Below are 27,054 nucleotides of genomic sequence, written 5' to 3' on the forward strand. Positions count from 1 at the left end.
CCAATATTAATAAGTATTGTTTTGTGAAACTTGTTTCAGTTCTGTAGACACATGTACTGGGTCTTAATATAAAAATGACTTACTTGGGGGGTGCCTGGGTAGCTCAGTCGGTTAAGTGTCCGACTGTTGATTTTCAGGTCAGTTCGTGATCTCAGGGTTGTGAGATCGAGCTCCACGTCAGGCCTGCATAAGATTCTCCATCTTCCTCTGTCCCCCACCCCAAATGACTTACTTAATGTAAATGGTATTCAGAAAAATTTGAGAATGCCTGGGTGGCTCAGTCACTTGGGCATCTGGCTTCAGCTCACGTTGTGATCCCAGGGTCCTGGGATCGAGTCCCGCATTGGGCTCCTTGCTTGGCAGGGAGTCTGCTTCTCCCTCTGCCTGCCGCTCCCCCTGCTTGTGCTCTCTCACTCTCTCTCGACAAATAAATAAATTAAATATTTTTTAAAAAGGAAAAAGGAAAAAAAATTGAAAGCCATAGGGCTAGAGCATATGAAAAAGATAGAGGAAAAGAGGTGGTTGTCCTATCGTTCTCTTAATGGGGCCAGACTGCTTATTATCCACATTTATTTTCTCTCTTTTTCTCTTACTGTCTCTCACACTTTCTTTTGTTTTTTTTTACCCAGTTGCTTATTCTTTGGATCTGACCATATTCAAATTCTTTACTACTGTTTCTTTACCAGAAGAGCGAAAATAAGTGTGTTTCACTGGCAGTGTAGTTTTTATAGCATTAACTTGTTTTATTTATTTATTATTTAAATTTTTAAAATTAGAGTATAATTGACATACAGTATTACTTTAGTTTCAGGTGTACAACACAATGGTTCAAGTTCTTTACATGTTATGCTGGGCTCCCCACAAGTATAGCTGCTGTCTGTCACCATGCAACGCTCTTATAATATAACTGACTGTATTCCTTACACTGTGCCTTTTATTCCTGTGACTTATTCTTTCCATAACTGGAAGCCTGTATCTCCCATTCCCCTTCACCCATTTTACCCATCCCCTCCCTCCCCCTCTTCCCTCTGGCAACCATCAATTTGTTCTCTATAGCTCTGATTCTGCTTTTGTTTCTTTATTCATTTGTTTTTTATTTTTTTATTTTATTTTTTTTTAAGATTTTATTTATTTGACAGAGGGAGAGAACAAGTAGGCAGAGAGGCAGGCAGAAGGAGAGGGAGAAGCAGACTCCCTGCCGAGCAGGGAGCCCGATGTGGGACTCAATCCAGGGACTCCAGGATCATGACCTGAGCCGAAGGCAGTCGCTTAACCAACTGAGCCACCCAGGCGCCCTCATTTGTTTTTTAGATTCCCAGATACGAGTGACATCATATGGCAGTTCAAGAAAGTTCCCCAAAACACAAAAGTGAAAGCTATTACTCCTGGTCGCCTGGGTGGCTCAGTCGTTAAGCATCTGCCTTTGGCTCAGGTCATGATCTCAGGGTCCTGGGATCGAGCCGCACATCGGGCTCCCTGCTCGGTGGGAAGCCTGCTTCTCCCTCTCCCACTCCCCCTGCTTGTGTTCCTGCTCTCACTATCTCTCTCTCTGTCAGATAAAGAAATAAAAACTTAAAAAAAAAAAAAAAGAAAGAAAGCTATTACTCCTTGGGGTGCCTGGTGGCTCAGTCGGTTAAACGTCCGACTCTTGATTCTGCTTGGGTTGTGATCTCACAGTCGTAAGATTGAGCCCTGAATCTGGCTCCATGCTCAGTGTGGGGTCTGCTTGAGATTCTTTCTCTCCTTCTCCCTTCTGCTCATGTGTGTGCGCGTCTGCTCTCTCTCTCAAAATAAATACATAACTTTTTTTTTTTTTTTTTGAGACAGAGAGAACGAGAGAGAGAGCACATGAGAGGGGGGAGGGTTGGGAGGGTCAGAGGCAGAAGCAGGCTCCCTGCCGAGCAGGGAGCCCGATGCGGGACTCGATCCAGGGACTCCAGGATCATGACCTGAGCCGAAGGCAGTCGCTTAACCAACTGAGCCACCCAGGCGCCCTAAATACATAAAATCTTAAAAAAGATTCTTTCTCCCTTGCCCTCTGCCCCTCCCTGCTAAAAAAAACCCCCAACAACAACAACAAAAAGCACCAAGGCTACATTTGGATCATCTAGATTTCATTTATTTTCATTTGTCCCCCAAGCTCTGTGTTCAGCATTTGCTCTACTATAGATAGGAACTGTCTAGCAACTGTTTAGGTGTAAGTTAAGCATAAATGAAAAAGAACTTAGTAAATTGGTCAGGGAGAAGTGAGTACAGGATGGGGAATAGATGATGTCATAAACTTTACATTAAAAAAAAATGTGAGAACTAAAAAGATGTACCATTCATTGCCTATTCCTGAAACATGGAAGACCAAAGGAAGGGGGAATAAAAGAAGAAAGAAGGAAAATAATTTCATTAAAAAAAACTGATACATAGTTTTTTTTTTATTATTATTTATTTTTTTAAAGATTTTATTTATTTGAGAGAGAATGAGAGAGAGAAAGTGCATGAGAAGGGGTAGGGTCGGAGGGAGAGGCAGACTCCCCACTGAGCAGGAGCCTGATGTGGGACTCGATTCTGGGACTCCAGGATCATGACCTGAGCCGAAGGCAGTTGCTTAACCAACTGAGCCACCCAGGCGCCCCTGATACATAGTTTTTAGTACTTTAAGAATAGTGTCTAGTACTAGTAGGTACTCAATAAATATTTGAATGAATAATTAGAGTTTTCTTTTTAAAAAGGGAGTTAACCAGTATCTCAGGAAACTTGTATTCCACTTACCAGCTAGTTCATACTTAGTTTAGAAGAATGTATTCTGAGAGCATGGTTCATTAGAATCATCATGGCTAAATAAGATGTGGGCTTTTTCTAAGAATTCAAAACCTTTGTTTTGACTTTAACTGAGAATACCATTTTGATTTTTTTTAAGATTTTATTTATTTATGGGGCGCCTGGGTGGCTCAGTCGTTCAGCGTCTGCCTTCGGCTCAGGTCATGATCCCAGGGTCCTGGGATCGAGCCCCACATTGGGCTCCCTGCCCAGCGGGAAGCCTGCTTCTCCCTCTCCCACTCCCCCTGCTTGTGTTCCCTCTCTAGCTGTCTCTCTCTCTCTGTCAAATAAATAAATAAAATCTTTAAAAAATAAAAAATAAAAAAAAGGTTTTATTTATTTATTTGACAGAACAAGAGCAGGGGCAGCGGCAGGCAGAGGGAGAGGGAGAAGCAGGCTCCCCGCTGAGCAAGGAGCCCAATGCAGGGCTCAATCCCAGGACCCTGGGATCATGACCTGAGCCAAAGACAGACGCTCAACCGACTGAGCCACCCAGGTGTCCCAAGAGTACAATTTTTAGAAATTGTCTGTGTTAGAGAAAACTAGTGATGAGTCTTTTGGATTTGGTATACGGAAGAGTTTGCATGCCTAGATGTTGTCCATGCCTTTATGATGATTCGTTTAGTCCTTGTTTTGTCATGGCAAATACACAAGGGTCAAAAAATTAAAAAAAACCAAACTGTATAGACAGATTTACAAGCCAGTTGGTCTAGCCAGTATATAGGCTTGTATAGTTATCATTCGGCTGCTACCTTCTATAGCAGATGCTGTAGAATATACATTGGACAATAATCACAGGGAAATAGATTGCCTGTCTACTAGAGGCTACTGTATACCAATTAGTATTTCTAATAATCCGTAGGATCCCTAAGCTTATCCCAATGCAGCTTCTAAAACCCAAACAGCCTCAAAACATTTATTCTTTTTAGAATAATAAAATAATAGAATTGATTTGGGGGACATTTTTTAAAGGTCAGCTTGTCCAACCCTGAACTGATGATTAAATCTCTTTATGGAGCAGACCTAACAAGACTTTGCTTCAGACAGACACCCTCATTTCCTTCACTTACTCTTCAAATGGCATGACTCTAGGGGCGCCTGGGTGGCTCAGATGGTTAAGCGTCTGCCTTCGGCTCAGGTCATGATCCCAGAGTCCTGGAATCGAGCCCCACATTGGGCTCCTGGCTCAGTGGGGAGCCAGCTTCTCCCTCTCCCTCTCTCCCTGCTCATGCTCTCTCTCTGTGTCTCAAATGAATAAATAAAATCTTAAAAAAAAAAAATGGCATAACTCTAGGTCCCCTCCCTTATTCTTTTCTTAGATTTTTAAAGTCCTCTCTCTCTCTTTTTTTTTTTTTTTTAAAGATTTTATTTATTTATTTGAGACAGAGAGAATGAAAGAGAGAAAGCACATGAGAGGGGGGAGGGTCAGAGGGAGAAGCAGGCTCCCCGCCGAGCAGGGAGCCCGATGCGGGACTCGATCCCGGGACTCCAGGATCATGACCTGAGCCGAAGGCAGTCGCCCAACCAACTGAGCCACCCAGGCGCCCTCTCTCTCTCTTTTTTTTTTAAGATTTTATTTTTATTTATGAGAGAGAGAGAGCGCAGAGGAAGAGGTACAAGCAGGTTCCGCGCCAAGTGTGGAGCTCAACACAGGGCTTGATCCCACAACCCTAGGATCATGACCTGAGACAAAACCAAGAGTCAGACACTTAAGTGACTGAGCCACCCAGGTGCCCCTTAAAGTCCTCATTTTTTTAAGGTTCCACACTCAGAACTAAGCACAGTACTCAAGTGTAGTCTGATTTGCATAGAGAAGTATGTCATTTCCCTTATGAGACTTTGTTTCTAATGAAACCTGCTATCAGCAGTTTTGGCAGCCATGTTATACTGTTTGTCTCATTGAAATAGATTTTTTTTAAAGCCCTAGTCTATCTCACATGTATTGGCCCATTTTGCTGTTTTTAGTTCAAAGTGCGTGACATTATATTTATCCTTATTAAATCTTACCTTGTTAGATTTAACCTCCTCTTCCCGCCAATTAGAATTACTTTAAAAGTTGATTCTATCATACAGGATATTTGCTTTCTCATCCTATCATTTATATATTTGATCATCATCCTCTTCTGTGTTCTCATCCAAGTCATTTTAAAAAAATGTTTTTTAAAGATTTTATTTATTTGTTTGACAGAAAGACAGAGAAGTACAAGCAGGGGGAGCGGCAAAGGGAGAGGGAGAAGCAGGCTCCCCACTAAACAGGGAGCCTGATATGGGGCTTGATCCCAGGACCCTGGGATCATGACCTGAGCTGAAGGCAGACGCTTAACCAACTGAGCCACCCAGGCTCCCCACAAATCATTTTAAAAAAATGTTGCAGAGGACAGGTTTCTCTGGGGTCCTGTGACATACTACTAAACCTTCTAGACTTACCTGTACTCTTTAGGTATGGTTTATATAGTGATCTATGAAGCCACTTAACTATTACAAAATTCGTATTTTTCACCTTGAAAATCCAGAAGTATTTATCTTTACAGCATTCCCTGGTCATACTGTGTTAAAAATAGGAAAATGAATTAGTTTGGTTATGGCTCCTAGTGATTCCTGTGTTCCTGCCAAATACTCATAATTAATATGTTAATTTTTTAAAAGATTTTATTTATTTATTTATTTGAGAGAGAGAATGAGAGAGAGCATGAGAGGGGCAAGGGTTAGAAGGAGAAGCAGACTCCCCGCCGAGCGGGAAGCCTGATGCGGGACTCGATCCCGGGACTCCAGGATCGTGACCCGAGCCAAAGGCAGTCGCCTAACCAACTGAGCTACCCAGGTGCCCCTAATATGTTAGTGTTTTAATCAGTAATACACTATTTACATCAAAGAGTGGACCTGCGTCTTCTTTATACTTTTTGTAAGTCTCAGCACATTCTGGGTTTCACCTCAAGCTGCTTATATATGTATCAGTGCCACTTTTTTTTTTATACGTTTTTTTTTTTTAAGATTTTATTTATTTATTTGAGAGAGAGAATGAGATAGAGAGAGCATGAGATGGGGGAGGGTCAGAGGGAGAAGCAGACTCCCTGCCGAGCAGGGAGCCCGATGCGGGACTCGATCCCGGGACTCCAGGATCATGACCTGAGCCGAAGGCAGTTGCTTAACCAACTGAGCCACCCAGGCGCCCGCCACTTTTTTTTTTTAATAGTTTCTTTCTTTTTATATGTATTTTTCTTTTTTTTATAGTTTTATTTATTTGACAGAGAGACAGCGAGAGAGGGAACCCAAGCAGGGGGAGTGGCAGAGGGAGAAGCAGGCTTCCCGCAGAGCAGGGAGCCCGATGCGGGGCTCAATGCGGGGCTCTATCCCAGGACCCTGGGATCATGACCTGAGCCGAAGGCAGAAGCTTAACAACTGAGCCACCCAGGCGCCCCCCTTTTATATGTATTTTTCTTGGGCATGTCCTTCTAATTCTGAGCTGACAGTGAGCTTTCCATTTAGTCTCTTTAGATACCTCCCCTCTTCTTTCCCCTCTATCTCAGGTAATGTGAGATTGGCAAAATTTCATTTTTGAGATCCTCAGTCCTGTTGTCTCCCCTTTTATTATCTCAGGCCATGGGCTTGGGTCCTATTGTCATTGTTTTTTGAAGCCTGTTCTCTTAGAGACTAGGAACCACATCTGGCTATGTTCTTTGTTCTTTTTACTTACCTGGCTTGGCTGCTTCCTTTTCAGGCTCCCACCACTTCCTCTTTTCTGATCAGTTTCTTCTTGGTCAAATTCAGTTCAGAATTAAAATTCTACTCATTTCTTCTGCCTTCCTGGTGATAGAATAATTAGCAAACAATTTTTTTAAAAGATTGATTGATTGATTGATTTTAGAGAGAGAGAGACTGCAAACGGTGGGAGGGGCAGAGGGAGAGAAGCAGATTCCTGCTGAGCGTGGAGCCCGATGAGGGGCTTGATCCCACAACCCTGAGATCACGACCTGAGCCAAAATCAAGAATCAGCTGCTTAACTAACTGAGCCACCCAGGCACCCCAAGGCAGTTTTTTTTTTAGGGGGGAGGGAGCAGCAGAGGGAGAGAGAGAGAAAGAGAATCCCAAGCAGGCTCCACACCCAGGGTGTGGAGCCCATAATGGGGCTCAATCTCACAAAACCAAGAGCTGAAACCAAGTGTGGGATACTTAACTGACTGAGCCACCCAGGCACCCCAGCAAGGCAATTTTTAAAATATATGCTGCTTTTTAGTTGAATGTGATTTTTCAGTAGCTGTTCAGACAGTAGAAATTTTTTATTACTTTCTGTGACAGAGGGTGCCCACCAGAAAGTACTCTTATTTTACCATCTTTTACCATTTACCTTACTTATCAGTAGTAAGGAATCTCACTAGCTTTGTGTTAAAACCTGCAGCACCATCTCTTCTTACCAGGTCTCCCTGATCTGCCCTGTCAGCCTTCCCACAAATCTGGGAAATCAGTCTGCTTTCCCCTCTTCTTTAAGGTTTTCTGACTAGTTATTTACTGGATTTATTTATTTTTTTTGAAGCTGACCTCAGAGTAGAATGTAGCCTCTCTAGTTCTTGCTCTTTCACACTGGGACTGACATAGGGGTATTGCCATGTTTTGTTTCAGATGTTTTCATCATGATGGAGTCTAAATGAGGGCATAAGTAAGGAAGTTAGAAGCTTAGGACCTCATATAAACCAAGTTAGTTTCTAATTTTCTTTGGTGCTATGGACAACTTGTCTACTTGCTTCTCTTACTCAAGGTAGAGCTCATCAAACCTTTCCCTCTCCCTTCTTAGGCTCTCTAGAAGAGGGCATTCAACAGATGGTAGGCCTGAGGGAGAAGGTTAAATAAACCATAGTCCTGAATACCTACAGACCATTCATAGGTTGCCTACAGACCGTTCAGAGGTTGCCTTATCTCAAAAGAGTAGTTTGTGCCTCAGGAGACCATGAAGCAGCTCTTCATGGAATCCCAGTTAGATATAAGAAAGAATTCTTTTTTTTTTTTTTTTTAAGATTTTATTTATTTATTTGACAGAGAAAGACACAGCGAGAGAGGGAACACAAGCAGGGGGAGTGGGAGAGGGAGAAGCAGACTCCCCGCCGAGCAGGGAGCCCGATGCGGGACTCGATCCCGGGACCCCAGGATCATGACCTGAGCCGAAGGCAGTCGCTCAACCAACTGAGCCACCCAGGCGCCCAAGAAAGAATTCTTGATCATGCTTCTGTTCCTCTGTTACTTCCATTTAGATGCTTTCTGCTGTTTCCACTCTTGGTGTGAATTTCCACTTAGCAATGCACATTTTTAACGCATACTCAACTTATCTTTTTATCAGGTGAGATTTCTGTATTCTTTTTTTTTTTTTTTATCTGAGAGAGAATGAGAGCGAGCACATGAGAGGGGGGAGGGTCAGAGGGAGAAGCAGACTCCCTGCCGAGCAGGGAGCCCGATGCGGGACCCGATCCAGGGACTCCAGGATCATGACCTGAGCCGAAGGCAGTCGCTTAACCAACTGAGCCACCCAGGTGCCCAGATTTCTGTATTCTTATATTTGATCAGATGTCACATTCCAAAATGATCACAATGTACTAGTGCTGAGTATTCTGGAAAATGCAAACAAAAATATAAATCACATCAACAAATACTAAGCACAGAAAAGAGAAGTTACTCCTTCAAATAGCTTATGTTTCATTGGAATGAATTAAATACATGAAGTAGGGGCCCCTGGCTGGCTCAGTCAGTGGAGCATGCAACTCTTGATCTCAGGGTCATGAGTTCAAGCCCCACATTGGGTGTAGAGATTACTTAAAAAAAAAAAAAATACATGAAGCAATTGGAGAATGTAATAAAATGCTAAATTGTACATTGGTACCAACTACGTAGGCCCCACCACTCAGAGTGGGTTTTCCTGATCAATGCTCAGTTTACCTCTGAGAAGGAGCAGACTTTTGTATTTCCAAAATTGTTGCTTACTTAATCTGTTACTGTTTTGCTATAGACAGGGTTCTAGAACTGTGCTCACCAGTGACCTTTAGCCTCCATCTCTAGGAATGTGGAACTGAATGGTACTCTTGCTCCCACAGCAGAGTAAAAGAAATGCACTGTAGCAAGAACATGAGTAATTCAAATATATTTGACGTTTTTGGATCTTAAAATCTCTGATGAGAAAATATAGTTTTGTGTATTTAGTTTGGCTGTTTTGAATTAGTTAATTTTAGGGGTAATTTTTAGAATTAGTTTTAAAGTTTCAGCATCAAATTGCTTAGTTATGAGGGATTAGGTGTAAAGCCACATTATATTGAGAAGACTAGGGACTATTGCTATGTATTAACCTTGCTAGCCAGTAATATTTGAGAAGGAAAAAAAGCCACTCTACATTCTAAAAGATTGAGCTGTTGCTATGTTTCAAAATCCGATTCACCTTGATTCCTGATAATCTTCACTAATCTTTCAAGGAATCATCAGATGTGGTATATTTGAGAATGATATGTATTGAGATACTTGTTGAGAATGATAAGGCAACAAAGTTTCCCAAAGACTAGCATCATGTTTCTGAAGTTTTGTAGTGTTTTGCTTTATTTTCTGTACTATTTGTTGTGGGAGCATTGGTAGCTTCCTGATTTTGAGAAGTGGAAGAACTGGGTTGGAGTACTTTTCTAGAAAACCCAGTGCTTCTACAGTTTTATATAGTCTCAAGGGATCAGTAGTATGTTTCACATGACATTAATATAGACAGAAAGAAGGATTCTTCACCTCCACTCAACCCCAACCCTTTGAGCAAAGCACACATACCTCAAGGCCTCAGGGAGAAGAAAGCACCTTTTGTTTTTCTAGCCTTTGAAATACCTTTTAGCATCAAGAAACTTGTGTTTCATAAAAACTGGTTTGCATTTCAGGTGCCAGGATTCAACTAATAACATATAGCCTTGCTATTTAGACAACAGCAGAAAGAGAAATTTCTTTCTTGTCTCTTCCCTCTGCCACCCCCCCCTTTTTTTTAAAGCATTTATGCCATTAAATTTTTATTACTCCTATGTGGATTGTTAGGACAATAATCAGAACATTTTCTGCTTATTTTGTTTTCCAATAAGAATTGATAATGTCTCTAAGATTTATAGGAGTTCGGCCATTTTTCTCTCAATGGTTGTTTTTGCCTGAATGTAATGATTCTGTACTATTTGGGGAGAATGTGTACTGCTGAGGTGCATATAAAGAATTGCCATGTAACCCACACACTGAGCGTTCTATAGAACATTTTTATCTCCCCAGAAAGTTCCCTTTTATATCTTCCAAGTCAATCTCTGCCCTGCCAGGAAACCACTGTTCTCCTTAGCTTTGCCTGTTTTAGAACACCATATAAATGGAATCGTACATTATATATGCTTTTTATCTAGCTTCTTTTGCTCAGTATTACGTCTGTGAGATGCATCCACGTTGTTGCACTCCTTCGTTTCGCTGACTGGTATTCCATCCTGTACTACAGCTTGTGCATCCAGTCCTCTTAGTTACAAACACTTGGATTCTTTCCAATTTTTGCTTTTATGCTGGGGCATTTATGTACAGCCTTGAGTGGACTTCTATTTTCGTTTCTCTTGGATAAATACCTATGAGTAGAATTGCTGGACCAAAGGGCAGATAGATACTTAATTTTATAAGAAACAGTCAAACCTGGAGGCGCCTGGGTGGCTCAGTCGTTAAGCGTCTGCCTTCGGCTCAGGTCATGATCCCGGGGTCCTGGGGTCGAGTCCCACATCCAGCTCCCTGCTCGATGGGAAGCCTGCTTCTCCCTCTCCCACTCCCCCTGCTTGTGCTCTCTTTCTCGCTGTGTCTCTCTCTGTGTCAAATAAATAAATAAAATCTTTAAAAAAAAAAACAACGCAATGCTAAGTGAACAAAACCTGTCACAAAAGACCACACATTGTATGACTCCGTTCATGTGAACTCTTCTGACTAGACAAATTCACAGAAACAGAAAATGGATGGTGGTTGCCAGGGGTTGAAGAAGAGGGGAGAATGAGGAATAACTGCTTGTTGGGCAGTTTCCTTTTGGAGTGAAGAAAAACTTCTAGAACTAGATAGTGGTGATGGTTGTACAACATTGTAAAAGTACTTAATGCCACTGAAATGCACACTTAAAAATGGTTAAAATGATAAATTTTAGGGGCACCTGGGTGGCTCAGTCGGTTAGGCGTCTGCCTTTGGCTCGGGTTATGGTTCTAGGGTCCTGGGATCAAGCCCCACTTTGGGCTCTCTGCTCCGTGGGAAGCCTGCTTCTCCCTCTCCCACTCCCCTGCTTGTGTTCCCTCTCTCACTGTGTCTCTCCCTGTCAGATAAATAAATAAAATCTTTAAAAAAAAAAAAAAGAAACAGTCAAACCTTTTTCTAAATTGGCTGTGTTATTTTACACTACTGCTGGAAAAGAATAGTTCTGGTTGCTCCGCATCCTTGCCAACATTTAGGTTGTCTTTCTAACTTTAGCAGTTCTAGTGAATACAGGTATGAATTCTGTAAGTGAATTAAAATACATTTTATTTTGAGAATTTTGTGGCATGTCTTGAGATAATTGGAAATACTCCTTAATTTGGTACATCTCTCTCTCTCTCTTTTTTTTTTAAAGATTTTATTTATTTATTTGAGAAAGAGAGAGAGAGCACGAGCGGGGGGTGGGGGGGTAGGAGCAGAGGGAGAGGGAGCCCGCCAAGCAGGTTGCCCAATGCAGGGCTTGATCCTGGAACTCCGGGATCATGACCTGAGCCCAAGGCAGACACCCAACCAACAGCCACCCACGCACCCCTAATTTGGTACATCTCTTAAGATTCTTTTAAAATTTGGTTTGGGGCAAATGTTGATCACAACAGTAGGTCTCCAGGATAGGGCCCAGGATATTCTTTCCCACTAGCCACGGCTGGAGTTTATGAGGGAAAATTATTGTTAATCCTATACATCAATTTTAGTCCCTTACGGTTTCCAAAATATTTTCTCACATATTTACTCTAGACAGCAAATGTGATTCCCATTTTATAAATGAAGGAATGAAGACTAGAGAGCTTGTCTAAGATTTGCCTAAGGCTTTCAGGGACTGAAACACACCACTTTTAGTTAGTTATATTCCACAGAATGAAAGCTGACCTTGAAATATATCCTGGTCATTGATTTGTCCTTTTCAAGTGGCTTCTAGGAATTCTGAGTCTTGTTTTAGTCCCTAGAGTAGATCAGCTGATATGGTTATAGAGATAACTGCAGTGGTGCCTTTCGAAGAACAAATACATTACTGAGTGTCCTAAACTGACATTTTGGAACTCTGCATATGATTCTCAGAGCCCTTTTAGGAACCCCTGTCTAAACAGTTGTAGCAGTGAATATCTTCATTGCCCACATTGTTGTGAGGGGGGATAGCACAGCAGGTAATCTGAACTGAATGGTTGGGAAGAAACTTCATCAAAGTGAGTAATGTTTATAGTTTTCCAAGCCAAATTGCAGTTAAATTGTTTCAACATAAATCCACTTTTGCACCACTGTCAGATGTTAACATGAGTTGTTTGTTTTATTTCAGTGATGTCCTTGCATTGCCCATTTTTAAGCAAGAAGAGTCGAGTTTGCCCCCTGATAATGAGAATAAAATCCTGCCTTTTCAATATGTGCTCTGTGCTGCCACGTCTCCAGCAGTGAAACTCCATGATGAAACTCTGACGTATCTCAATCAAGGTTAGAGGCTTCCTTATTTGTTAGTAGTATTGAAGATCTGATGGATTGCTGACATTTTATTAGGTGTACTTTTATGTAAAAAGTACGTCTTTCTAGTGTGAGCTGTCAGAGTTGAAGCCTTACATCAGAGATTTGCACTTTTATGTCATATTTGATGTATATCAGTGGCTTCTTTTATTTACCGATTTTACTTCCTATCTCCCTCTTTCTTTCTAATCCTTACCCAGCTCTATTTACCAGTTGTGTGACCTTGGATACGTTACTTAAACTCTTTACATTTCAATTCCTTTATCTGTAAAAATAGGATTGATAATACTTTCGAGAATTGTATCAACTAATGATATAATATGTGAACACTTAGCACTGTGTCTGGCATATAGTAAAGGAGTATAGTTGTTACTAATACTAACAATATTATACTCTTGTATATTCAACCAGCTGAATTTTATTCTTTCTGAATCTTGCAAACTTAATTTATGATGAATATAATATATAGTAACTTTTTCTTCCAGGACAGTCTTATGAAATTCGTATGCTAGACAATAGGAAACTTGGAGAACTTCCAGAAATTAATGGCAAGTTGGTGAAGGTAAAAGAAAATGAGTAAATCAATCCTCTGCACAATATCCTTTTACTGACCCTTTTTGGGTAATGTTCTTTTGCTTCCATAAAGGGCTTGGTGCTGTCTCTTAGCTACTACAATTTGCTGGCAGAGTGGTAAACTATTCTTTCTTTGGAGTGAGAGTGAGCCCCCTCATTCACATGGATTTTTCAGAGCTGCAAAAACAGAAGGCTTACTACATGTCAAAGGAGTCTCCTGGTTCAGTGAAGTTGTTTGGGGTGGAATAGAGTGACTCCCTTGAGATTTTTAGAGAAACTTGTGTCTCTTTGCATATGTGGTCTAGTAGCAAGAAAAACAAACTTCTGTTGATGAATAGCAGTTTTCTTAGTCTAGACTTGTAGCAATGAATTCACAGCACAATTGGGACAGAGGAATTTGGTCAGCAGCTGTAAAAGTTAGTGGGAGGGATATTAATAAACACCTCCTCAAAGTAAGAATAACAAAAGGAAAGTTGATAGATACAAGCCCGGCTTACCCTCAGTGTTGTATGGTGGGTTAGCAAGCAGGGAACTTGGTGAGCTTTTCATATACACCTGAAGAGCTGAGCTGGTTATTACATGGTAATGGTAGAGACAGGTAGAAATGCTTCCAGTAAGAGTCCTTTCTGCCCGGTCCATGAGGACTGATGTTTAAGCCACGTTTTAAATATGGTACCAGTTAACTATAAAGATTATATCTGAGCAATTATAAAATTTACCCTCAAATAGAGTTTGGTATGGTATGGGTTTTAGAATGAAACAAATCTTAAGAAAAATAATTTTAGATTGTATCTAGAAACAAACTGGAGGTGACTTCTGGTGGTTTCCCATTATAAGCACTGATTTTTTAAAGGATCCTATTATCATTTGATTTTGTTGCTTCCATTTAGAGTATATTCCGTGTAGTGTTCCATGACCGACGGCTACAGTATACTGAACATCAGCAGCTGGAGGGCTGGAGGTGGAACCGACCTGGAGATAGAATTCTTGACATTGGTGAGTTAAGGGAATCTATTGCCCAGGAAATGCCTGTAAGTATGGTCTGAGAATTGGTTTTCTTTACTTGATGTTTACATTGATTCAGAGTACCTCAGGGGCTCAATTAGCATAAACCCTGAAGTGTTTATTGACTAAGCATAAAAAAAACTACTGGGATGATAATACCAAAATTAAAGTTGGAAGTGTAGACACTTCAGTTCGATAACAATTGCGTCCATTACTTTAGGGTGATTTTATTTTTGGTTTTGTTTTTTTAATTTAGTTGTGGTAAAATATATATAACCTAAAAGTTACCATTATAAAACATTTTAAAATAAATAATTCAGTGACATTAAATACATTCACATTATGTAGCCATCACTACCATCCATCTCCAGAACTTTTTTCATCTTGCAAAACTGAAACTCTGTACCCATTAAACAATAACTCCCTATTCCCCTTCTCCCCAGCCCCTGGCTACCACCATTCTACTTTTTGTTCATATGAATTTGACTACTCTACGTGCCTCATATAAGTGAAATCATCCAGTGTTTGTCTTTTTGTGATTGGCTTATTTCACTTAACCTAATCCTCAGGGTTCATCCATATAGTAGTATGCATCAGATTTTTCCTCCTTTTAAAGACTGTATGATATTCCATTGTGTATATGTATATATACCACATTTTATTTATCCATTCATCCTTTAGTAGATACTTGGGTTGATTCTACCTTTTGGTTATTGTGAATAATGCAGCTTATGGACATGGGTATACAGATATTTAGTTCAGTCTCTGCTTTCAGTTCTTTTGAATATATACCCAGAAATGGGACTGCTAGATCACGTATGGTAATTCCATTTTGTATTTTTGGGGGAACCGCCATACTGTTTCCATAGCAGTTGTGTATTTTGCATTCCCATCAGAAGTGAACAAGGGTTCTAAATACTCTACGTCCTTGCCAACATGTGCTGTTTTCTTAATGGATGTGAAGTGGTTATCTCATTGTGGTTTTGATTTATACTTACCTAATGATTAGTGATGTTGGGTGTCTTTTCATGTGCTTATTGGCCATATATGTATCTTCTTTGGAGAAATGTATATTCAAGTCCTTTCCTCATTTTTTAATCTGGTTGGTTGGTTTTGTTGTTGTGAGTTGTAGGCATTCTTTATATATTCTGGATATTAACCCCATATCAGATACAAGATTTGTAATATTTTCTTCCATTCCGTGTGGGTTGTCTTTTCACCATGTTGATAATTGTCCTTTGACGCATGAAAGTTTTACATTTTGATGTAGTCCAGTTTATTTAATAATTTTATTGCCTTGCCTATGCTTTTGGTGTCATATCTAAGAATATTACAAAACCCAATGAAGCTTTTCCTGGTATGTTTTCTGCCAAGAGTTTTATAGTTTTAGGTCTTACATTTAGGTGTTTGATCCATTTTTTAGTTAATTTTTGCATATAGTATAAGGTAAGAATTTGCCTTCATTTCTTGTATGTGGATATTCAGTTTTCCCAGCACCATTTGTTGAAACAACTGTTCTTTCCCCACTGAATGGTCTCGGCAATTTTGTCAGCCATCATTTGACTGTATGTGAGGACTCATTTCTGGACTCTCTAATGTGTTCGTTCTATTTGTCTGTGTCTCCATCTTTATGCCAGTACCATACTATTTTGATAACTGTACCTTGTAGTAAGTTTTGAAATCGGGAAACGTGGCACCTCCAACTTTACCTTTCAAGATTACTTTTCAAGATTATTTTGGCTATTCAGGGTCTGATATTTTGTTTTGTGTGTATGTAAAAGAGGCCAGGTTTTTTTCCCAAATTGCTGCAAGTTCTTTTATTTTACTAATAACTGAGAGGCAGATTAGTGGTTTGTTTTACCTAAAGTAAGAGACCTGGGATTAGAATCTATGCCTCTTGATTTACAATTTAGGTTTTTCCCCTACTGCTTTGCTACATAGGGTAGAATTTATTTTTCCTAAATCATAGGGTTTAAGGAAAGTTCCTTTACAAACATACGTGCAGTCTCTCTTCATGAATGTATTTTTAATCCTGGCATCTATGTCTTTGATCTCTTATTGGTCATTATCTCCTACTAGTAAACAGTTGTTGAACAAATCTAAGTACCTACTAATTTTACCTGAGAAAACACTGATTCTTATACAGATATCCACTTAATAAATTGACCTTAGGATAAATCCAATACAACGAGCACAGTTGGACCCACCTTGTTGTTTGAATTGACAGTAAAACAGTAGTATAGTGATAGCACAGTTATGATCATAAATATCAGCCTGGCTTTCTCTCCCCAGTTTGAATATTAATAGGAGAAGTCAGGGAATAATATTTGGTTATATGCTGTATAGAATGGAAAGCAGCATTCTACTGGAGCTCATTCATTTTTGCTTCCCTCTTGAGTATCAGATTTGTTGCTCTGTTACAGGGTTATTTGATGACTTTAAGGCCAGCATCAATCCCTATGTTAAATTTTTCCCACTTCTTTTTTTTTTTAAGATTTTATTTATGTATTTGACAGAGAGAGACACAGCGAGAGAGGGAACACAAGCAGGGGGAGTGGGAGAGGGAGAAGCAGGCTTCCTGCAGAGCAGGGAGCCCGACGCGGGGCTTGATCCCAGGACCCTGAGATCATGACCTGAGCCGAAGGCAGATGCCTAATGACTGATTCACCCAGGCGCCCCTAAATTTTTCCCACTTCTATCTGTAATACAATGCTTCTGCCTTTATTCAGACACTCTGCTTTATATTTCTATAGCAATCTTGTTAGTGTACTTCTATCAGTAACACTAATCCTAAAACTGTAAGTGAAGCAGATTATATTACAATTTTCATAACACTAGAGCTAGTGTGTAGACTAAGTCTGTCTTTAAGTAGAATTTTGGCAGATTAAAAGGAAACTACGTTTAAATTGTCTTATTTAAAAAACCTTTTAAGGGCGCCTGGGTGGCTCAGTTGATTAAGCGACTGCCTTCGGCTCAGGTCGTGATCCCGGAGTCCTGGGATCGAGTCCCACATCGGGCTCCCGGCTCGGCGGGGAGCCTGCTTCTCCCTCTGACCCTATCCCCTCTCATGCTGTTTCTCTCTCTCTCTCTCTCTCTCAAATAAATAAATAAATAAAATCTTTAAAAAAAAATAAAAAAATAAAAAAAAAATAAAAAACCTTTTAAAATGGAAAAAAAGATACTCAGAAGGAAAGTACTTAGGTCAAAATTAGCTCTAATCAAACCCTTTCCATTGACAAGAGGTTTAGGGTGTGATACATAAAAATCTTGGTAACTAGGGACCAATAATAAAACAATCGGTGCTATCTTATTTAAACCCAATAGTCCTCAGAATTGTTCAGTGATTACCATTTTGTTTCTCAGATATCCCAATGTCTGTTGGTATAATCGATCCTAGAGCTAATCCAACCCAACTGAATACAGTGGAGTTCCTGTGGGACCCGGCAAAGAGGACATCTGTGTTTATTCAGGTAGAGCATTGCAGATGGGGTTCCAGTTATGAAGAGCATCTCTTACTACCAATTTGTTTCTTTTTCTTTTTTTTTTTTTTAAGATTTATTTATTTATTTAGGGGAGAGAGAGAGAGAGCGCGCATGGACATGAGCAGAGGGGGGGGCAGAGGGAGAGGGAGAGAGAGAATCCAAGCAGACTCCCCACTGAGCAGAGAGCCTGACGCAGGGCTTGATCTCAGGACCCTGAGATCATGACTGGAGCCAAAATCAAGAGTCGGATGCTTAACCTGCTGAACCACCCAGAATCCCCTACCAGTTTGTTTCTTGAAGGATAAAACATGTTAAATTTGAAATTTTTACAGTGTTCCAGCCTGACTGTCAAGTCCAGACTCCTCAGCACTTGCCTGAGGGCAATGAGGAGTGTCTGAATTGCCCTTCTAATTTCCCCAATTTATTTGTATGACAAAACAAAATAAAAAACAAGCGAACAAACAAACCAAAAAACGCTTGCTGATGGCTGTATAATATTCCATTCTTTGGATGCACTATAACTTCCCTATTATTTAGCATTTAGATTCTTCTACATTTTCCCTATTATCTGTAAAGTTATTTTGAACATCTTTATGCTTAAAATTTGTTTTACATATCTGATTATGTCTGTTGAGTAGATTCCTTTAAAATTCTTATTTGTAATATTAAAATTCTTACTTGTAATAAAGAAAGCTATGGTTTATTATGTCCCATTAGATAGTCACTATGTTAAGTAAACAGTTCATATATATAATTTTATTTAAAACTTTCAGCAGTAGTCCTATGGAGTAGAAATAGTTTTTGAGGCTTAGAGAAATTAACAATGTACCTAAGCTAATATTTGGTCAGTCAAGGTTTCACTGTTAAGATTCACCAGGGTCTTCACTTTACGCAGTACCAAGCAAGCCTTTGCAAACCTTTCTTTCCCCAAATATGAGTTTTCATATTTGCTAGTTTCCCAGCATGGATGGTGCCTCTGCTTTCTAAAGTCTACCTTAGAGTCCAGGAAACTTTTACTAACCCGAAATCATTTCTCTTTTATATTAACTCTGTATTCTCTAAAACAGTTAATGAATTTAGTTTCTCCCAGTACTTTTGTTAGCATTGGATCTGTATATTTACTTTGTTTCATTTTAAGATTTTATTTATTTGCCAGAGAGAGAGAGCAAGCCAGAGAACACAAGCAGGGGGGGAATGGCCAAGGGAGAGGGAGAAGCAGTCTCCCGGCCTAGCAGGGAGCCCTACGTGGGGCTCAGTCCCAGAACCCTGGGATCATGACCTGAGCTGAAGACAGACACTTAACTGACTGAGTCACCCAGGCGCCCCTGCTTTGTTTCATTTGTAATAATTAAGCTTCCTTATTTCCTCCATTAGAATATCCATTCTTTAAGATCTAAAAGAGAGTAAACGTTTTTTTGTTTTGTTTTTAGGATTTTATTTATTTAGAAAGAGCAAGAGAGCACTCGAATGTAAGCACAGGGAGGGGCAGAGGGAGAGGGAGAGAGAGAATCTCAGGGAGTCTCTGCACCGAGCGCAAAGCACAACATAGGCCTCGATCTCACTATCCTGAGATCATGACCTGAGCCGAAATCAAGAGTCAGATGCTTAACCGAGGCAACCCTTAAAGTCTTTTTTTTTTTTTTTTAAGATTTTATTTATTTATTCATGAGAGAGAGGCAGAGGGAGAAGCAGGCTCCCTGCAGGGAGCCTGACGCAGGACTCAATACCAGGGCCCCAGGATCATGACCTGAGCCGAAGGCAGGTGCTCAACCGACTGAGCCACCCAGGAGCTCCTAGAAGTTTTGTTGTTTTTTTTTTTTTAAGACTTTATTTACACAGATGTGTTTTTTTTTTTTTTAAGATTTATTTATTTATTTATTTGAGACAGAGAGAATGAGAGAGAGAGAGCACATGAGAGGGGGGAGGGTCAGAGGCAGAAGTAGGCTCCCTGCCGAGCAGGGAGCCCGATGCGGGACTCGATCCAGGGACTCCAGGATCATGACCTGAGCCGAAGACAGTCGCTTAACCAACTGAGCCACCCAGGCGCCCTACACAGATGTTTTTAAGTAAACTCTATGCCCAACGTGGGGCTCGAATTTATGACCCTGAGATCAAGAGTCATATGCTCTACCGACTGAGCCAGCCAGGTGCCCTTAGCATAAAAGTTGTTTTTATAGATGTTCATAGTGTTTTTCAAGGTTTTGCTGTTAGTAGTTGCTCAGAAAATATTGTTGCCTGATGTGGGTAGCTAGCAGTACTGAAACCTGGACGCTGTATTCTCTGTAGGTACACTGCATTAGCACAGAGTTCACTATGAGGAAGCATGGAGGAGAAAAGGGAGTGCCGTTCCGAGTACAAATTGATACCTTCAAGGAAAATGAAAATGGGGAATATACTGAGCACTTACACTCAGCCAGCTGCCAGATCAAAGTCTTCAAGGTATTCCTGGGCCTCCTGCTGTCCCTTGTATCCTTTTCCCTCATCTTTCAATTTTAACATTAGCTACCAAGTCAGAAAGTCACCTTGGCTTTTTTCAACAACTGTGAAAACTCCCTCTACGCTAGAGTCCTTGAGATAATCCCTGAGATGCCTGGTAATGAATTTATATGGGGATGGGCATGGGAGAAGAGGAACTTGGAAAGGGAGCTAGAGGCTAAAACATGGATTTTTCACTGAAAGCTCTTAAAGTCTGTTGAAATTACAAGCTCTTGTAAAAGCTCACAAAATTATGAAATGTTGATAGTTTTGGTTACATTGGTACTTGACTTTCTTTTGTTAATTGGTCTTTATTTGTTTTTATCATATGAATATAAATGTATTCTCATTGCAAAAGATTCATTAATACAGAAGTATTCAGACCGAAGTCCCCCTTTACCACTTTTACCCTGACTTCCCAGCCTTTCCTAGAGGTTGCCACTGTCATAATTTAGCATGTATCCTTCCAGTCCCCTTCTGTGCTTTTATATACACATGTACATAAGTATATACATATTTTCTTTTCTTTGAAACATCAATAGGATTGTACTGTATAAATTGTTATGAGGCTTGCTTTTTTTCAGTTAGCTATGTGCTTTAGAGATCTTTCCATGTCCGTCGCTATAGATCTCTTATTCTTTTTCAACTCCATCACACAGTTAAATTTTCTATTTTCAGACTTAGATGCAAGGATGCATCTTGTCTTTATATCATTGTACATACATCCTTGTTTCGCATGGGACTGTTTAAGGTAATATTGTTGGATCAAAAGTCAATTGATGAGTCAAAACAAAACATTTCTCTTTCCAGCCCAAAGGTGCAGACAGAAAGCAAAAAACGGATCGGGAGAAAATGGAGAAACGAACACCTCACGAAAAGGAGAAATACCAGCCTTCCTATGAGACAACTATACTCACAGAGGTGAAAGGATTTCTTTTGGTGATGATTTCAATCAATACTTCCTATTCTTAAAAGAAAATCCCATCATTTCGCACTATATACGTATATCAAATCATTATATTGTACACCTGAAAGTAATACAATGTTCTATGTCAATTACATCTCAGTTAAAAAAAACAAACAAACAAACCCATAAGTTCTAGCCTGGTCAAGATTTACTTGTCCTGGGTATATTTTCTCTTAATCATAGGGACCTCTGTGCAGTTAAGATTTACTAATCAAGATGTGCTATTCAAGTAACAATGTTTTGGTGGGACACTAGGGTCAAATGTACTTTTTCAGTATTTAAGTTGTTCTTTGTTTTTAGTGTTCTCCATGGCCTGAGATCACATATGTCAATAATTCCCCATCACCTGGCTTCAACAGTTCCCATAGCAGTTTTTCTCTTGGGGAAGGGTAAGTGTGGGAAATGAAATTAGGTTGTGTTTGTCCTAAATATGTCTTCTTTCATTATCTTCCCATGTAGAAGCTCTTTCTAAATCAATAAATCCATTGATGGATCTGTGGATTAATTGAGCTTTGGGTTATCTTCAAAAGTGACTGAAAAGAGTTTTATGTAGTCCTTTCTCCTGCTCTTTTTCTTCCTATTAGAAAACAGCATTTAAAGAAAAAAAAAACCAGCATTTGTAGTCAGTTTTTAGTGATTAGAGACGGATTTTCTGGGCTTTTCACTTCTCCCTGTCACTGCTTATCTTGTGGTCATTTCACTTCCTGTGCATACTTTCACCAGAGTGGTCCTCAGGAACTGAAATACAGTCGTACAAACACGAAAATCTGTTTTGTTACTTTTTTAAAAATAATTTTATTATTTTTTTAAGATTTTATTTATTTGTTTGACAGATACAGAGAGAGCACAGGTAGGCAGAGAGGCAGGCAGAGGGAGAGGGAGAAGCAAGCTCCCCAATAAGCAGAGAGCCCAATGCAGGGCTCTATCCCAGGACCCTGGGATCATGACTGGAGCCAAAGGCAGACACTTAACCGACAGCCACCCAGGCGCCCCTGTTCTGTTACTTTTTAAGAATGCTCCTAGGGCACCTGGGTGACTCAGTCGGTTAAGCGACTGCCTTCGGATCAGGTCATGATCCTGGAGTCCCAGGATCGAGTCCCACATCGGGCTCCCTGCTCAGCGGGGAGTCTGCTTCTCCCTCTGACCCCCCCCCCCCCCGCCCTCTAATGTGCTCTCTCTCTCTCTCATTCTCTCTCAAATAAATAAAATCATTAAAAAAAAAGAGAGAGAGAATGATCTTACCTAATAATTATGGATCTTTGATAATTGGGGAAGAAGGTTGAAGATGATAGCTAAAATGAAGTTTTAGAATTATCTATGGGATACATTTATTCTTGCTTTATTGTCTTTTATCATCAGAGATAATTGAAAGTTGGTACAGTTGCCTATTCCAGTTAAAATAAGTTGTCTTTAGTCTTAGCATTTGACACATATTCCATGTAGGTCATATTGAAATTTAAAATAGGCTACTGAATGTGTGATTTTTTTTTTTTTTTTTTTTTGGCTGTAATGTTTGTTTTTGAATTTATGTAGGCTCTATGTTCAGTCTGCTTCTAAAAATAATTAAGGTAGCTTCACTATTCAAAATATAACAGTTAAGAATGAAAACAGGTAAGGGGCGCCTGGGTGGCTCAGTCGTTAAGCGTCTGCCTTTGGCTCAGGTCATGATCCCAGGGTCCTGGGGTCGAGCCCCGCATCGGGCTCCCTGCTCCTCGGGAAGCCTGCTTCTCCCTCTCCCACTCCCCTGCTTGTGTTCCCTCTCTCACTGTGTCTCTCTCTGTCAAATAAATAAATAAAATCTTAAAAAAAAAATGAAAATAGGTAGAAGTTATAGAGGGAATAGGTAGTAAGGGCCTGGTGATAAGTTAATTACTAAATTTGAATACTGAATTTAAATTTTGCAGCTGAGGCAAAAAAAGAAAAAGAAGATCTATTTTGAAAGAAAAATCTCTTACCATCCATATGGATTATGAAGTCTACTTATAGGCAATTTTATTTTTATTTTTTATGTTTGTTAAAGTTTATTTTTTTTTTAGTAATCTCTACATCCAACTTGGGACTTGAACTCAGCGCTGAGATCAAGAGTCACATGCTCTTCTGACTGAGCCAGCCAGGCACCCCTAGGCAATTATAAATATATAGGATTTAAGAGTTGTGTTTTAAAGTTTTTTCTCTTCTCTTTGTCATTACTTTTTTATTAGACTCAAATTTTTCTCCCATAAAAGAAGTAAGCATTAGGAAATAGGGACAATCCTTAAAACAAAAGGAAATACAGGGAGAAAAACAGAGGGTGGAGAGAGAGCCCGTGGATTGCAAATTAGGCAGCACTAATTTTCGAAGCTGCTTTAAAAATAATTTGGTTTTCATTATAAAAGTATGTGATTACATTGCATTGCATAAAGTTTCTTCTGGTATTTTTTCCTGTATATGTTTGTGTGTATATTTATATATTTAATATAATAGTGATATATTGATTACTTTTATGTTCTGATATTTTTGTTTCTATTATACATTTCTTATGTTAAATATTGTTCATGCCATAATTTATCTAATTAAACGCAATTTACTGGAATTTTGATATTTTTTCAATTTGTCCAATAATAATAAAGGTTGCAAGTGACAGTTTCTTCCCCTCTCCCCATAATCTTAATGTTAAATTAACAGATAATAGAAGAATTGACTATCAGACTAAGACTGCTTTAGGAGAGAGCACAGATTCCTTTAGATCTCTAGCTTGGTGGGTGCCTGGCTGGCTCCGTCGGTGGAGCCCTCAACTCTTGATCTTGCAGTTGTAGTTTCGGGCCCCACGTTGCGTGTAGAGATTACTTAAAAATAAAATCTTAAAAGAAAAAAAATCTCTAGCTTGAGACTTACTGTGAGATGATGAACCTAGTATGTGTCATGGACTCATCCTTTTCATTTTCAATATTTCCTTAGAAATGGTTCACCAAACCACCAGCCAGAGCCACCCCCTCCAGTGACAGATGTAAGTCTAAAGTTAAATGTAAGTTATTTGCAATGTCTACTAATACTTTGATAACTGTGCAGGTCATTAGAAATGTCCAACCTTTAAGGAATAATATTTATTCGTTCATTAAACCGACGTTTATTGAATTTTGACTATGAACTAGACACTAACCTAGGGACCAGGGATGTGAAACAAGTTAATGCAGGACCCCTGCATTTAAAGAGCTTACAGTTTAGTAAGGAAGATAAGGATAGAATTCCATGGGCTTCTTGCATGGTCAGGGAAAGAATATTGATGAGGTATAAACAACTTCCAAGCAAACTAGGCCTGTCTGAGTGTGGGTGTGTTTAGCTCTATGTTACCTAATGATGTAAGAGATAAATCTCTTCAGTTACCAAAAAAAGAAAAAAAAATGCTTGCTTTCTCTTTCAGAACCTCTTGCCAACAACCACACCTCAGGAAGCTCAGCAGTGGTTGCATCGAAATCGTTTTTCTACGTTCACAAGGCTTTTTACAAACTTCTCAGGTTAAATTCATTTGTCCTTTTGTTTTTCCCAACACAGGATATTCCTTTACATTCTAGGGCCTCCTAGTATCCATGTGAGTGTGTGTGTGTGTGTGTGTGTGTGAGAGAGAGAGAGAGAGAGAGAGGGAGGAAGGGAGGAAGGGAAGGAGAGATCTTCATGCATTTTTAGGATTAAGTGAATTTCATAGAACCCTTCAGATTTTCTCACCAGCGGCATCTGTGCTGTGAAATACTTAAAAAGAGAGACTTCTTAGTTTAAACTCACTTTAATTTAAAAATATTTATTCTATACAATACTTTTTAAAATGTATATTCCATACAGTATTTTATCAAGGGCATTTGTAGGTAGTCTGAAATTTCCCCCTTGAAATCACTGTATTGTATTTGCACGTTCCACTTTTATTAAGCACCTTCTGGGTACCAGGTATGATAGGAATACACAAATGGGTAAGGCCTACCTTCTGATCATTCATCATCTAGTATAAAAACAAAAACCCGAATCAAATCAAAATAAAACCCTGAAAAAAATAAGGAAATCGTTGTGATGCAGTAGATAAGTGGTATGAAGCAGGGTATTGGGAGAGTGTCTGTGGTTAGGGAACACGTGTAATGCGTGAGGTAAATCTTGGGGCATAAGGAGGAGTCTGTTGGTTGGACAATAGAAGGATATTTCAGGGAGGAGGGATAGCGTGCTCATTAGACCTCATCAGTATGATGAAAGCATGGGGTTAAGTGGATCAGTGAATGGGGTGGCAGTTGAAGTGAGAGAGGAAACGGGCCAGGTCATGGAGAATTATGTACCATGCAAAAGATGATGAACTATAACATGACAGAGCCATTTCAGTGGTCATAAACAAAGATAGTCTTTGCCTTTATCACCCATTTTCTTATATTTATTCCAGGGGCAGATTTATTGAAACTAACTAGAGATGATGTGATCCAAATCTGTGGCCCTGCTGATGGAATCCGACTTTTTAATGCATTAAAAGGCCGGTATGTAATTAGTGTAAAAATATCAGTGAGGTTGAAATTCAAATGGATTTGGATTCAGGGACTCTTCATAGTACTCTTTGCACAGCTCACTACATCTTGTCGAAACATTCTTTTTGAATGCCAGCTATGTACCAGATAAATGAAGATGAAAAATATCTTTTCCTACAGTAGATCTAAGGAATTCCTCATGATATCCCATTTTTCATTTCTAGGTAGTTTTTTCATTTGATAAATACTCTGTATCCCTAATATGAGCCAGGTACTATTGTAGGCTCTGGGGATACATTGGTGAGAAAATAGACAAGGGACCCATTATTATGAATTTACTTTCTAATGGGGGGAGAGATAAAAATATGAACAGTGAATATTTTCGATAGTGATAAGTGCTTTGAAGGAAAACCAAACAAACAAAAACAAGGTTATAACCTGTAGAGTACCCAGAATATGGTCAGGAAAGACCTCTCTGAGGCAGGGGTGTTTAAACTGAATTATGAGGGGCGCCTGAGTGGCTAAGTCATTGAGCGTCTGCCTTCGGCTCAGGTCATGATCCCAGGGTCCTGGGATTGAGTCCCATGTCGGGCTCCTTGCTCAGCGGGGAGTCTGCTTCTCCCTCTCCCACTGCCCCTGATTGGGTTCCCTCTCTAGCTATCTCTGTCTCTGTCAAATAAATAAATAAAATCTTTTTTTTTAGATTTGTATTTATTTATTTGACAGAGAGAGACACAGCGAGAGAAGGAACAGAAGCAGGGGGAGTGGGAGAGGGAGAAGCAGGCTTCCCGGAGAGCAAGGAGCCCAATGTGGGGCTCGATCCCAGGACCCTGGGATCATGACCTGAGCCGAAGGCAGACGCTTAACAACTGAGCCACCCAGGCGCCCCAAATAAATAAAATCTTAAAAAATAAATAAATAAACTGAATTATCAGAAGGATGGAAGCTATGGGGTCATATGAGGGAAGAGCACTCTAGGCAGGAGGAACAACAGGTGCAAGGGCCCTGAGTCCATTTTAACTGGGGAAGAGGTCATTCTTGAATTGGATAGGAACTACTTAAGTGTCCACTTACAAATTATAAAACAGAGTAACTTGTAGTCCCTATTTGGCATTTTCAGTTTCAAATAGGTAATAGGATTAATGGAAAAAACATACAGGTTAATGCCATAGAACCAAATGAGTGACTAAATAATGAAACAGATCGTAAAGTATTTTGTTTGGGTATATCACAAGAAATGTTGAGTCAGGTTGGCTCTAATCTTGGAAATTTTTAAAGAAAAGAGGAAAAAATCAGAGGTTGGTGATTTGGAGAAAAAAGAATGGATCTTCATTTTTTTTTTTTTAAGATTTTATTTATATGACAGAGAGAGAGGGACAGCGAGAGCAGGAACACAAGCAGGGGGAGTGGGAGAGGGAGAAGCAGGCTCCCCGCTGAGCAGGGAGCCCGATGTGGGGCTCGATCCCAGAACCCTGGGATAATGACCTGAGCCAAAGCAGACACTTAACGACTGAGCCACGCAGGCGCCCGGAGGATCTTC

The 27,054-nt window shown here is 39.9% G+C and overlaps 1 protein-coding gene across 11 annotated transcripts in view; it reads left to right on the forward strand.

Annotated features, from left to right (window-relative positions):
• The window catches only part of TFCP2 (transcription factor CP2), a 59,037-nt gene that overhangs the window by 26,967 nt on the left and 5,016 nt on the right, over window positions 1–27,054 (forward strand). For 5 of the 11 annotated variants that reach the window (XM_045873425.3, XM_045873426.3, XM_064591240.1 and 2 more), the window contains exons 2-11: window positions 12,359–12,510; window positions 13,023–13,099; window positions 14,001–14,106; window positions 17,479–17,585; window positions 19,884–20,036; window positions 20,883–20,993; window positions 21,340–21,428; window positions 23,977–24,043; window positions 24,440–24,533; window positions 25,436–25,526. In XM_045873425.3, the coding sequence (XP_045729381.1) occupies window positions 12,359–12,510; window positions 13,023–13,099; window positions 14,001–14,106; window positions 17,479–17,585; window positions 19,884–20,036; window positions 20,883–20,993; window positions 21,340–21,428; window positions 23,977–24,043; window positions 24,440–24,533; window positions 25,436–25,526 (1,047 nt within the window). Of the gene's footprint in view, window positions 1–8,054; window positions 8,141–12,358; window positions 12,511–13,022; window positions 13,100–14,000; window positions 14,107–17,478; window positions 17,586–19,883; window positions 20,037–20,882; window positions 20,994–21,339; window positions 21,429–23,976; window positions 24,044–24,439; window positions 24,534–25,435; window positions 25,527–27,054 lie in introns of all 11 variants that reach the window. The other 6 variants (XM_045873428.3, XM_045873430.3, XM_045873431.3 and 3 more) reach the window with 4 other exon arrangements.

The sequence above is a fragment of the Mirounga angustirostris genome, unplaced genomic scaffold (assembly GCF_029215605.1).
Source record: "Mirounga angustirostris isolate CCGP_5_RB_7025 unplaced genomic scaffold, mMirAng1.0.hap1 SCAF_5, whole genome shotgun sequence".
In the NCBI taxonomy this organism is placed as follows: domain Eukaryota; kingdom Metazoa; phylum Chordata; class Mammalia; order Carnivora; family Phocidae; genus Mirounga; species Mirounga angustirostris.